Source organism: Lathamus discolor, chromosome 5 (genome assembly GCF_037157495.1).
Source record: "Lathamus discolor isolate bLatDis1 chromosome 5, bLatDis1.hap1, whole genome shotgun sequence".
NCBI lineage: Eukaryota > Metazoa > Chordata > Aves > Psittaciformes > Psittacidae > Lathamus > Lathamus discolor.
The window spans coordinates 39,820,003-39,833,707 of NC_088888.1; the positions used below are offsets into that span (position 1 = coordinate 39,820,003).

A 13,705-nucleotide genomic window follows, 5' to 3' on the forward strand; every position below is an offset into this window, starting at 1 on the left:
ACAGAATCATTATGAGGAACAATAAAATTGGCGAGATGAATAAAAGCAACCTAGCTGGGCAACAGAAAACCTGAAAGGTGATGGTAAGACATTCACCAAATAAAAGATACTTAATAGCAAGGCATACAGGTGTGCAAGAATTAAGAACTACACAGTCAGTAGCATTATTTACTACTTGAAACACTTTACAACCTACAATATATTCATCTTCAAGATGCAGAAACTGTGAAGCTATTGCAGATGATAAAATCTGTGCTAGTAGATTGTACAAAAGATCTCTTTAAAACTGCTCAACATCTAAAGTTTAAGTACTTATAAGCCAGTCTGCTTACAAGACTGGCTCTCATCACCTACAGACTATTACAGAATGGATAAGAACTGCCCATCATTCTCCATACACATACAGTGGTACGAGAAATTCATGAAAACATAAAACCCTGCCAGAGGCAGCCCACTTACAATTTTGCTTTCATCACACTTGAGGCGTAATATTGTTGTTTTCCTACGAATTTTGTCTGGACATTGATCCCCATTAATATATTTCAGAATAGAAATGCCATTTTCCCACCAGGGACCATCAGCCACTTCCCCAAGACTTGTACATTTTGCACCTTCCATGAGGGAGGCAGCAGCATCAGAAGGACAGGAACCTATACAGATGAACAAAACCTGTATTATTACTCCAAATGTTATTAAGGCTTACATGCCTGGAATAAAACTCCACTCTCTACTCTCAGAGTATGTCGTGGCTGACGTCTCTCCAAGCCACTGTCCAAAGCATTCTTCCCCGAAAATCACAAGTAGCAGCAACAGCTTCACTCAAGGTCATGAAGGAAGTAGTGGCAGCTACTACTGGGGAAGCTGACTACTACCCATGGTAAAGACTACAGTCTGTTAGCTGGTTTTCCACTGCACAAAATGCAGAGTCAGTGAGACGATGCTACAGAGAAAACGCTGAAGTTAACATCTTGCATCAAAAGATTATTTTAATCTTTAAAAGCTATAGCAGACTTCGGGTAAGAATGGAAGAGCTAAAGTGCTGATATTGTCGAGAGAAGGCAAGACCTGACAGTGAATCTCATCTGCCAAGAAGAAAATCAGGCCCATAGTGTACCATTCCCTCTGGTGCTGAAATTATACCACATAATCCTCTCTGAATTTTTCACTCTTCACAACAGTACTGTCCTACTATTTGCCTCCCCTATCTACAGCAAGAATACGTTTTTGTTTTGCTCTTACGTGCAGCACCATATGGTACTAAGGGCTTGCAGACATTAATATAGTACTTCTGTACAGTAGCAGTTAGAGCAATTGCCTCCCAATTCTCTCTATGCCGTGTCAGAGATGAAAAGTCATAGAAGTTTCCTTCATCATCCCTGTAAGAAAGACAAAGGATTCAAATTAAGAGACATCTAAAAAGAAATCAAGTAATTGTAAGCTACAATTCTTAAGTTACTACAATACCTTTTAACCCAATAACTCTAAGCAGAGTACCATGCTGGAAAACAAATATGCACTAGACTCATTTCTCCCTACAAATGTCGCATTCAGTACAGACATATATCACTGCACCAGCCATCCACACAGTAACTATCCATGAGCGTGCAGCCTTCAGCCGACGCAAGAGTAATTCTGACTTTTCATGGAAGCACACAGGCTTTCAGTGCATGGCAAGCACAGAGGCACAGCCAAAGTGGATTGTTTCACCTTCAGTTAGGAACTGATCATGGTACCAGATGTTAAAACTCCAGGTCAATTATTAGCCACATTTGATCCCACTTATCAAATCTTAATGAGCTAATACTTGGTTGTGACAGAAATAAATTACATTTTTACTGCAGCTGGGTTAGGTGGAAGTTCCCAACAGACAGCAATTGTATTCTTGTTTAAATTAGCTATAGTTAAATAGTAACTAGTCACTTAAAACAACTTAACATACTCAGAGTTCAACAATCAATAACTGCATACCAAACAGTTTGCTTTGATACCAAGTTTATTCCCCAAAAGAAGCTCAAAGAAAGTATTTTTCTTTAGTGAAATTAGTTTTACAAAGTATAAATTGCAAAACCTACTAAAAATACATTGCATTGGCATCAAATGCCACATTAGCTGTTTACTGACGAAGTCAAAACATAATAGCTAAAGTGGCAGTATTGCACTGCAGAGTTGCAATAAGGCTACATTTGTCTCTGACATTGTACAGCTCCATTTTAAGTTTATGAAACAACTTACTTGTAGGAGCACTCGGTAGATTTAACAGGTGGGCAAGCATACTGAGTATGCCATTCAAACATGTAGGTACAATCTGGAGTTTCCTTCAAAAATACAGGCTGAAAGTACAGAACATAAAAAGGAATTTACTTTCTCACTTAAACACACTCAAGCTACCAGAATGTCTGTCTTGCTTCAGAAGATCCAGGAACTTACGTTTACATATTTACGACACGCCTCTGATCAGTTGAAAGCGTGGCTTCTCCCAAACTGGAGTTTATCCACACGCACGCTTCTGATAGGAAGTGTGCATGTATGAGTGTGCCATCAGGAGCTTCTACCTCCTCCACAAAACAAGAGGAGGATCAAAAGTAATGCTAGGCACCATTGTTTAAGAACAGTAAGAAGTACAAGAAAGATACTAAAAGCAAGTAACCAGCTTAATTTGGTCAGGCCATGTAATACCTGCTTTCCTGTGGGTTCATCCTCCTACCTTTCATTTCTTACAAGCTGTTATTTCTGGGAGAATATCCCTTCCCAATACCTTCAAGAGCTTTGCTCATGGGAAGCATCCCTTAAAGAACAACATGACCTGACTCCTGAGGCATGACAAAGGTACCATCCACAAACAGAAAATTCAAAGTATTCTTCATTTTTTATTACTTCCCAGGACCTTTCAATCTCCTGGCTAATCTGTAAATGATTAGCAGCCCTTGAGGGAAGCTAGTTCCATGTTCACCTTACCCTTCCACACATTAAGTAAAGGGCAACTCTGGAAGCCATTACGTACAGGAAGCATATATTTCAAAACTAACCTCAGATGTAGTCTTGTCACAATAGAATAATATGGCAGTTGATCGTTCATAGATTTTATGACACTTTTCTCCACTGGTGTAATTAATCATTATTAAGCCATTTTTGAAAGTCAGCTTTTCTGTATACAAGCCTAGAAGCAAAGAGTTGAGAAAAGTAAACAGCTAATCCAGTAAATCCATGACTGCGGTAATGCCTCTGGCAACAGGGTTACACAGACAGCAACAACACGCACAAGAAAGTACTGACAGAAAGACCTCAACCTTCCTAGTTGGCCTCATGACCTAGTTATTGTATGAATACTACTCCACTACAGCAAGGTTGAGTACATTCCTAGTTGCATGTCAAGATAACTATATACATTTTATTTGCAAAAGAAGTAAAAGTGATAAGGCGCTTTATCTTGTAAGATGTACAAGATGAGCAAGAACCCCTTCTCATGTCATAGTAGGCTTCAGTTACACCCTGATTCATCTCCCCATTCTCCAAGTTCCTTCCAATCAAGTGCTATACCTGCTACTTTTCTCAAAGTATTGTCCATCTTCTTTACTTGACACGATGACACAGCGTTTGCCTCTGGTTTGCAAGGTTCTGTTATTTCTCCACAAACTCTGAAGTAGTAGTCATACTCATCTGTACTCACTTTTATGTCTTTATTGGAAAGTGGCTTCAGGTTATAAACATGACCATACCTTGGATCTTTCACCTGGCAATTCTCTCCTTTAAGGAAAATTTAAGAATTTAATGAAGATTATTATTATTATATTTAACAAAGACTACATATAAGCCATGCCTTAGGACAATTAAGGCTTACTGGCACAAATAAAGCCACAAAAATGAGTAACTGGCACTTTGTGGCAGTGACTGAAAAACCATTTTAGTCTAGCTAAGCAGCTCATTTCAGGAAGTCATCAGTATCTAGAACTATGAGAGCAAGCTATAAATGGAACATTTCTTTTATAACCACCACTAAAACAAAATGCAAGTCAGACTAGTTCAGAAACCTCAAAGTGGCCTCACAGGTTCTTCCTTCAGCCATGCTGAAGGTTAAGTACAGAATCAGAGACACTAAGTCCAGCACTTGCTTAACTGTCTGGAAAGAACAGCAAGGTCACAAGGCCAAAGCAAAAGCTGTCCTAGATGTCAGTCTTGTACCTTCTTTTAACAGCTATGAAGTTTGCTGGGTAAGCAAATAATCGATCATAGGAAATTCTAACTACAGCTGTGGGTCTACCAAGACGTATACAGAAGCAGTCTGGGAAAAATTCTAGTTTCATGAGTCCAATCAGCTGATATACAACAGTAACTTTGCTCCTGATTAAGTCCTCAGCTTTAAAGTGACCTTTTGCTCAATATCTGAAAAAAAATCAGATTGTTTCACACAATTTTTACACTCCCCTCAATCATTCAACAAATTGGTACCAAGTTAAAGACCTCAGTTTCCCTCCCTTCAAAAGCACAATTCTTGTCACCAGTGTCCTGCACAGTAATTGCGTGCTACAGAGCAGCAGCTTGTAAATATTACTCATGCCACACGAGATCACTGGCAGTTTCAATAACATCTAGCACTGTCGCAACAGACTCTTTGCAGAATGTCTGCATGATTTACAAGGCATTGCAACATTACAAGTTGCAAAACAAAGCCTGCAATGGGAGAGAGTATAGCTGCACACTCAACTTTCTATCTAAAAGCCAACTAAATACCAGAACTAGAACCTGTGATTCCTTCTTACATGTCCTAGAGCCAGCTGTAGACTCTGATACTCTTCCCACCCATGTCTCCCACATTGTATAACATGGGTCAAGTTCACAGAATAGCTTTCAGTTCTCAACGGAGGACACGGAATGACTTGCCAGGCACAGAATCAATTGCACTGTCATGAAACCTGATGCTTGAAGATTTACAAGACACCAGCAAGTCTGCTTGTGATTTAACAAAGTAGTACTATGATTTGTCAGAGACAGCATTACTACTTTATCTTCTTTCCTTAGAGAAGGAAGTACATTTGCCTCAATTGTACTTTTAATGTTAGATGTGACTCTTAGTTGGCTTAAAGCTCAGAAGAAACATCCCTCCACAAGCCAGCACCTTTTACAGAAAGGTTCACAGAGCAAGAAACAAACATAGATTCTGTAAGTATTTACTTCTTGTGCAGACTTGTTTGATATTTTAAAGCTCAAATAACTACATTTACCTTCTGCTTTGTGAACAGGACATGCTGCCAAGGTCCTCCAAACAAATACAAACTCGCAGTCATCCTCTTGCTCCAACACTGGTGATCCCTACAAAAAAATAAAGCCATTTGAAGGAGACTTAGTAACACTGCACATCTCAAAACATACATGCAGAATCCTTTTCTATTGTAGTTGCAGAGTCTAACACCTCCATTATCAAATTTCAGTACTCATTTTCAGCAAAGAGCTGCTTTTGGGGGCTCATGGGATACCAAAACAGTTCATTATTGTCCTACAGACTCAAAAAAGCAATTGTAAGGAGAGACAAGAGAAAAGCCTGTACACAAGAGAAAAGCCTTCTGGAACCAGCCTCTCCAGGTCAAGAGAAATAAATACTGTCCATTTTGTTACAGTAAATCCAAGCTCTAAATTCATAAATAGCAATGGGCAGAGAAAATTACCATTGTTTGATCACACTGGAAGATTATACGTGTAGAATAACGCTGCCTATCTTTGCATGTGTCACCATTCAAGTAGATAATGCTTAACGACCCATCAGTAGCAGCCTGTGGGTTTATCTGAATGACGCCAAGGTTCTTGCTTTTATCAGTGTATTTCACACAAGATCCTATGGCACCACCTACAGGAAAAAGAAAAAGCCTGTGTTTGAGTTCAAAGCTTTGACAACTAAAAAAGGTAACTTCATTGTAAAATAACATTAATAGAGTAGCTCTAAGAGAGCTTTGAGCATTAAAGCAGTCCATCTTAAATTCCCGAAGCAGAAAATTACAGAAGTGTTTTCTTAAATACAGTTAGAGACATTGTGTGTCTAAAGCCTCTGAGGAACAGAGTAAGTTACTGTCCTACACTCAATGAAATCTTTAAAACCACATTAACTTATCTGCTCCCATAGAAGTTAAATAAATCAATAAAAACAGGTTAAATAAATCAAACTGGCTAAAAGTGCAATAAGATATAGTATAAGTTTCCTATTATGGCCTCATTGAGTTAGAAGTCTTCAACAACATTCAACTTTCCTATCTTCAAAATAATCAAAGATACCAGCAATTACTGCTCTCAATGCATTTTGCCTAAATGCATTCCCACACATCTCAATGCAAGAGTCCTAATGAACAGTAAGACTGACCTCAGTTCAAGGAAGTCTGTTTATTATACCTTTTGACATACCCCACCTAGGTCTATGCAAGTTCAGTGATTGAACAAGCAGGATTCAAGAAATCCTACTAAAATAACTATGGATGTCATTCTGCATATAAGGTCTTGTATCAGAAGTCACAAGTTAAGAAACGCTTGACACTTGGCTTACCAGGGCACCCAGGCACATACGGCAAAGGCTTGCAGACATTCAAGAAAAATGTTCGCTTCTTTGCTTCCTTTGAAGTGTCTATTGCAACCCACGGTTCACCTTCTTTGCTTAAGTCACTTAAGTCATACTCATTGCCAGCAGCATCTGAAATAGATGTGGTACATCTAGTAAGCTGAAAGACAATCTATTAGATACTTGTAGCAGTATTGGGCTTGAAATGATACAAGTATCACTGATGAATACACAATTCAAAATAATTTTCAGAATCACATTAAATATCCCTTATGAGAAGGTATTGTTGTTACAAAAAGAAGTCACTACACTAAACTCAGAACAGAGTTCCCTTGACAGTTAATTCCCCCAGGTAGCTATTCCTCAATGCACAGGTGACTTTTCCAGAGACCAGTACTAAATTAACTAATTTTCTTCAGAGCTGGGCTGAACCAGCACCCAGTTATGATAAAGATTAAAGATTTTCAAAGCAATTACCAGCTTTCTTGTGTATACCACTACATTCCACATTAGCTTCTTGTCTGTCTTCACAAATTCAGCCCTCTTTGAACAACTTACCTCTTCTTCCTCTCTACAACTTTATGAACACTTCAAGTCTTATGAATGCCTCTACAAGAAGTATTCACAAAGCCTTTCTCCACAGAAGTTTGCTGTTCAATTAATCCTTCCAATTTGTTGGGCAGAGCCCACCCAAATTCCAAGTACTTACCTGTAACCTGACAGTCTACAGGAGCAGGAGCACAGGCCAGAGCTGTGTGAAACTCAAAGAAAGTATCGTGGATGTTCAGCTCGCTGTTTATCTCTTCACGCACAAACTTAAGCTCTCCAGGATATGAATCATTACAAATGAAAGTCACCATAAATATGTCTGATTTTCCTGTAAAACAAACACTTATCTGCTGCTGCTTCACTTGGGGAATATTTGAATTTAAATTCAAGCTAACACTTGACTTAGAAAAATTTACTAACAGTTTCTTATTACCAACTGCTTTAAGGAAAACACTACTTGATTGTTTATGGGTTTTTAAACTGTAAATACACAAGCCTTCTTTAGAGACCTGTGCTAAATTGCCTAGCAGCCGCAACTGTTTCTCCAAATGGGAAGCAGAATGCCTTGACACATTTCAAGAGCAGAATTATCTTCACTAAATTGTGCTTCCTAGGTCTTTGACATATTTGAAGGAACAGGAAATCTGTAAAACATCAAGTGAGCTGTACCATCAACCTCTAAATTATATCACACACGGCAAAGCTTTGGGACTTTGTTTATAAGAAGTTCAGTGTAATGACTACAGAACAAGTAATACCGATACTACTTAAACAGCACAATTTAAGTTGCATTTCATCTTCTTTTCCACAGCCCAGAAGAAACGGTAGAATTAAGGGGGGGAAAGGGGGGAGTAGTATTTGCCATCAACATTTTACAAGCTCTTCAAGTACACAAGAGCTCAATCACTTGTTTCCTATTGTGTATTAGGTATCAAAACATCACAACTGGGAAAATAAGAGATATTCTATGATTACCATAGAATATATCATATACTGTATTTGGTCTCTTTCCAGGAGTTTTGAAATGCACATATATTACTGAAAACTGAGCCATTACCATTCTGCACGATTTCTTCCTAAAATTTCCATATGAACCGGCTTGTTTAAGTGACTAACACCAAGCTCAGTAGGTTTTAGTACATGAACAAAGGAAGGAATGAAGACCATTCACAGAATTTGCACAGCATCAACATCCATTTTCACTGCATGTTTCCTGAACTCACCTGATTTCTTATGAAAAAGACCTCTGTAGGTAAGAGTTAGAAACCCTTCACCAGACAGATACAGGGTTTTGTCCTATTCCACCAGCCTCACTGATGTTAGATTTTCCGCTTCACATCCAGCAGCTATTTTGCCATTGATTTCACCACAATCTGGCATGGGTCCACAAATGTTTAGCTAGAAATTTTGAAACGTGGGTGTACACAGTTTTATTAACTGCATTATAAAGATCAGCCATTTCTACATCACTTGTCAAGAACTATTTCAAACAGCATGAAATGACTGTCATTTCTAGACTGCAAGACAACCAACTATAACACAGGGACGATATACTTAATCTTCAATTTACTGGGTCCACAAATTCTCCCTTCTAGAAGTACAGCATGTTTATTCTTAGACTGAAAAACAGTAGGGTAATATCTGTGGACAACCTAGGACTACTGATACATGCAGACTGCATTAAGAACACTGACATGGACAGATTAAATAATTTTCTAGGCTTCCACTGCCCATTTCTTCAGCACCAGCAGATAAAATGGTATTATGCCACAGAATCCATAACTGGAAAACCATGCATAGCCTCAAAAATCTGGCTACCTTGTGTTTGCTAAGAACAAGAAGTTTGATACTTTTAGACCATCTGAGACAAATCATTATCTTCTGTTCCCCCCTCCTCAAGCACAGTACTCAAATTTCCTAAGGACCTAGTCAAAGCTCCACTTGCTCAATAAGCAAGACTGGGAAAACACAACAGCATCCATAAGCAACAGATTGTACAATCCAAATCCTTACCATGAAAGTCTTCCCAATGCCAGTAGCCATATACCCTTTTTTAGAAGCTAACGGCTGCAGGTTGAACAGAAAGCCAGTGTCTGGATCTCGCACAGAGCAGGACTGAAAAAAGGTTGCAACAGCATTATTTTCTCCTTCTGTATTTATTCTGTTTAAGTTCTATCTCTAACTTGTTTAAAGAGACCAAGTATTGATTTATTATTCCTAACCTGCATACCATCAGCAACTTAATTTGGACAACCAGAACACAGATCTGGTAGTGGCAACACTTCATTCAACACTTCATTGAACAGTTGTCTATTGACATCAGTCACATACCAACATAAAAGCACAATTTAGCAGGTGACACCTATCAGGTTCACTAAGAGCAAGGATATTTTAACTGAGTGTTGTTGTCACACTAATGTATTTATGTTGAGACTTGTGAAGTAGAAGCAACTGAGTCGCCTCATTTACTGATCATTTGTACACACTAAGGACAACAAAGGTCTTTAAATACAAACTCTGGTTTACTAGTAACCTGTTGAGGAAATTAAACATGCCACAGTAAGTAAGTTGTTCTCAAGAGAAAGCACTTGAATACTTCAGTCAGAAGTTATACTTCTCAGGAACACTTCAAGAAGGCAGTGAGATATCACATCCATCTCCATCAAGATAGCTAACTACAGTGAAGCCTGAAGTTTTCTCCAAGAGTGATTTAAACACTGCAACCAGCAGTGCTAGAGAAAAAAACCAGCATGTTGAGACTATGAATACAATCACGTTCCCCTTTCTCACCTGAGAATCATCTTTTGTTTCCTTGATTGGACAAGCAGCCTCAGTTTCCCATAAGAACGTGGCCACACATTCCTGAATGGCTATAAACCTTGGGCTGCTACTCTGGAAAGAGATTGCAGACAGAAAACCAGGATAAGTATAATAGCCAACACTTGTTCATGTCTGAGACTGCACTTTTTTAGAAGAACCTAACAGTTTCTCATATACTGCTAAATGAACACAATTCCTACCCTGCTTCTCTCTCCCCTATTTATTTTTAGGGTCAACACTGAAAACTGTCTAGGTAAACACATCAAGTTTTAGCAGAGAACTAAATCTGGCATCCAAATATTCAGATCTAATTTGATACTGAATCTCAACATGCATAGCCAGACCTTGCTTCAGTCTAAGCTTTGAAGATATTTGGGGTGTAATGTAAAATCCACTATATAAACCAATGAAATAAAAATCAAGCAACACAGAACTCTGTTGCAAGGCAACAGGACTACAAATTATACACACTTCATTTCACTCTTTTCAAGCAAAACAATTCATAAATGCTCCAAATCACAGACTTCTGTTGAAGTTAATCTGAGTGAGAGGAGTAAAACCAGCAAGAACAAGTCTAGGTATTTAATGGGGGGGGGGGGGGTCTAATAATCCCCTCAATCTAAACTTCAGTATGTGCAATTGTACCAGCAAAAGCTTTACAAATTTAAGAACCCCTCTAGAATCAATAAGCTTCAGAGGATGCTGAACCTAAGCCTGAAGACACACTTTACAACATTCTTCCTCTTATGAAGGTCTGCAATATCTGCATGTATAAATCCTCAGCCTTAAGTCCCTGTGTATTTTTCATCCTAATTAGACCAGTCTGAAATATCATTGCCTGCTGAGGCTGTTATATTTTAATTAGTTCTTGCTTATGATAAACAGTCTGAGACACATGCTCCTGCAGCACTTAAATCAGCTTTTTACATCTCTATTTCAAATCCTCAAGAAGTCTCCCTTATCATGAATGCACTGCATATCTTCACGTAGTTTCAAATTACATGATGGAAAACCTACTATGATGAAGCAACTAAACTAAAAAAACTAAACTAAAAAAATAATTTGTCCTTACAAGAGTCCCCCTGGAACAGATAAAGTGGATGGTGGTGGTATAAGTAGTTTTCTTTCCATCAGCATCAATGCACACAGAGCCATTTGCATAGGTTAGAAAAATGTGTCCAGGTCTTTCAACTACTAGTTCTTTGCTGGCAACACCAAGATTACTGATAGAGGTGACTTCAGAATAAGAGCCCTAGAAATAAAGAAAAATATGTCAGCAATTCTAAACTCAAGTGAAGTTATAGATACAGTCAAAAAGAAGACAATACCTACCACAGTAACCTTGTATACAGAAGGTTATCTTGAGTGTTTTGGAGATAATAAAGGTGTAGACATCCCCCTGCATTTCTGCCCCATTCTGTATTTAAGTTTCACATTTAACAGGTAAGTCTCACAAGCAGATATGGTTTTTTTGTTTATAGTAGTGTCCCACAACAGCCATCCTCATCTCACCTGCTACCCAGCTTAGTAATTTAGGGAGTCTTATACCTCATGCACAGTAAGTGGGATTTAATTTGTAGAGGTCTTTAAAACATTGTATGTGAAAGCCTCCAGAGGCATTCATTGACTTCAGGGATTTGCCATGCTTAGCAAAGCCTAAAAAGCACTAGCAGAAACAGAGTGCTAGAACAACAGTAGGTGCGTGCTACGACCCAGGTCCAAATTAATTTCACTTCTGCAAGGTAACTGGTGTTCCCTATTTTTAAGATATTATTGTATGTTAGCAATAGAGGAATACACCTCCAAAGAAGCTCTGCCCACAAAGCCTTCTACTTTCTTTTGTTAAAAAAAAAAAAAAAAAACCACAAAACACTCTGCATTTAGGTTAATGCAGCATAGTTACTTTTTACTCCAACGTCTTCAGCAATGAACTAATGAAGCATAATATGTCTCCATATGTAAAGTAAGTAACCTTACACAACAAAGACTAACGCAAGCACAAGGAACTAGTAGTATTTAGCTCAAGCGCCATGAAGGTGATGTACATATATCCTCTTCAACAGTATGGAGGGAAGGTGCTCTCTCTGTTTTACAGAAGGAATTAGGACAGGTTGGTGAGCCTCTAGCTCAACTTTCCTCTTCATCTTTAAGAAGCACTGAAATCAGACCTTGTGCAAAATGTCCAGTCAGCCTGCCAGCATAAACAATCCCATAATAAACTGTTATGCTTCAGAGAAATATAGAAGCAGAAGCCTGTAAACACCACCTTTTTTTTCCCCCACTTGGTAACATCTGCCTAGTCTACTACTCAAAGCCAAAGAGAGCTCAGAGATGGGGGCTGACAAGGAATCTTTAAACATATTTCTTCCACAGTACAATCTAAAGGGAAAAAGAAGAACAAAAAAAAAAAAAAACCAGAAGCAAGAAAAAATGTCCAGGACAGCAACCTGTTCTTAAAGCAATGCTATCAGCCTCCCAGACTGTAGCAGTTTACACACAAGAGATGCAGATGGTCTGCCTCTGCAACACAGGACAGAGAATGATGCATGTTGAACACAACACTGGTGCACTTGTAAAAGTTAAAGCTTTGGTCTTTGAAGAGGTGAACAGGAGGTCTAGCATTCTACAGTGATTATGCCAATGTTACAGATACACAGAATACCATTTTACACAGGATGTAGAATATATGTGCCTATCTTGTGTATCCCTTAACCTCACTCGCAAACCAGCTCTGGGCTGGGATGGAAAGGCTACTCACATGATCATGCCGATATTCCATTTGGCAGACAGATGCTCGCCGGTCACATCCTGGGACAGCAATAAGTGGACGACAGACATTTATGTAGTACTTCTTGCGCTCATTTGGGCTTGAATTATCCATGGCATACCAATTTTCACTTCTCTTCTCAGATTTTGCTAAGCTAAGCAGGAAGAGAAAGTTCTACACTAAGAACACACATTCTTCATAGATTCTTTCTAGCTTTCTCTGTCAGTCTCAAGACACAGAGCAACTGTTAGGCATTTCAGAATAACTTTTTACACTCATTTTTAAGCATTACTATTAAAAAGCATAATCCTAGAAAGTAAAGGACAGTTGACAAAATATTAAGCAAAACCATCCCAAAAAGTCAACTTACATTTTATGAAGCATGTCAATATACTAGAGGAAAATACTGCCTTTATTTCAACATACTTGCAGTTAGGATTATCTAAACAGATGCAGTTTCTAGTGCTCTCTACACTGCAAACCAACTTCATCCAGTGAACAGAACTAGCATAGTTAAGTTACACTACATATGTTACTTTCCTACCTTGACAAGTCATATTGGTCCAAGGTATTTGGATCAGTCACGATACATTCCAGTGGCATTTCAGGACAAGCATATTCAGTGTACCACCTGAAGTTGTAGGTATAGTTATCTTCTCTCTAAAAAAAGAGCAGAAAAGGTCAGCGAGACTTCCCACACAGAATACTTTGACTCACAGCTACTCCTTTATGTGTTACACTTCTTAATTCCCCTTATTTTGTAACATACCTTCTCAGACCAATTTGTGTCTTGTCATAGATCTTGTCCTTTGCTGTGTCACCAAAAATGCTCATTTTAAAAATAACAGAACTAGATCAACTACAGCAATGTAACTGGCATCTGCTCTGGTACAGGACACACAGTCCTACCCCTTGCTACTTCTCAGCCAGTTTGGTTTTTTTTCAGCTAGAAATACAACATGCACAAAAGCACTAGTAATTACATGGCCCAGAGACTAGAGAAGAACAAAGTATGTGGATCCAGCTGAACA

At 38.6% G+C, this 13,705-nt stretch overlaps 1 protein-coding gene across 1 annotated transcript in view; it reads right to left on the reverse strand.

Moving 5' to 3' along the window:
• Positions 1-13,705, reverse strand: part of IGF2R (insulin like growth factor 2 receptor) — a 57,550-nt gene that overhangs the window by 18,943 nt on the left and 24,902 nt on the right. The window contains 15 exon segments of the mRNA XM_065680468.1: positions 460-650; positions 1,240-1,376; positions 2,233-2,330; positions 3,027-3,157; positions 3,538-3,744; positions 5,220-5,307; positions 5,661-5,839; positions 6,527-6,670; positions 7,248-7,415; positions 8,311-8,485; positions 9,101-9,202; positions 9,878-9,979; positions 10,980-11,159; positions 12,666-12,828; positions 13,219-13,334. Coding sequence (XP_065536540.1) covers positions 460-650; positions 1,240-1,376; positions 2,233-2,330; positions 3,027-3,157; positions 3,538-3,744; positions 5,220-5,307; positions 5,661-5,839; positions 6,527-6,670; positions 7,248-7,415; positions 8,311-8,485; positions 9,101-9,202; positions 9,878-9,979; positions 10,980-11,159; positions 12,666-12,828; positions 13,219-13,334 — 2,181 coding nt within the window.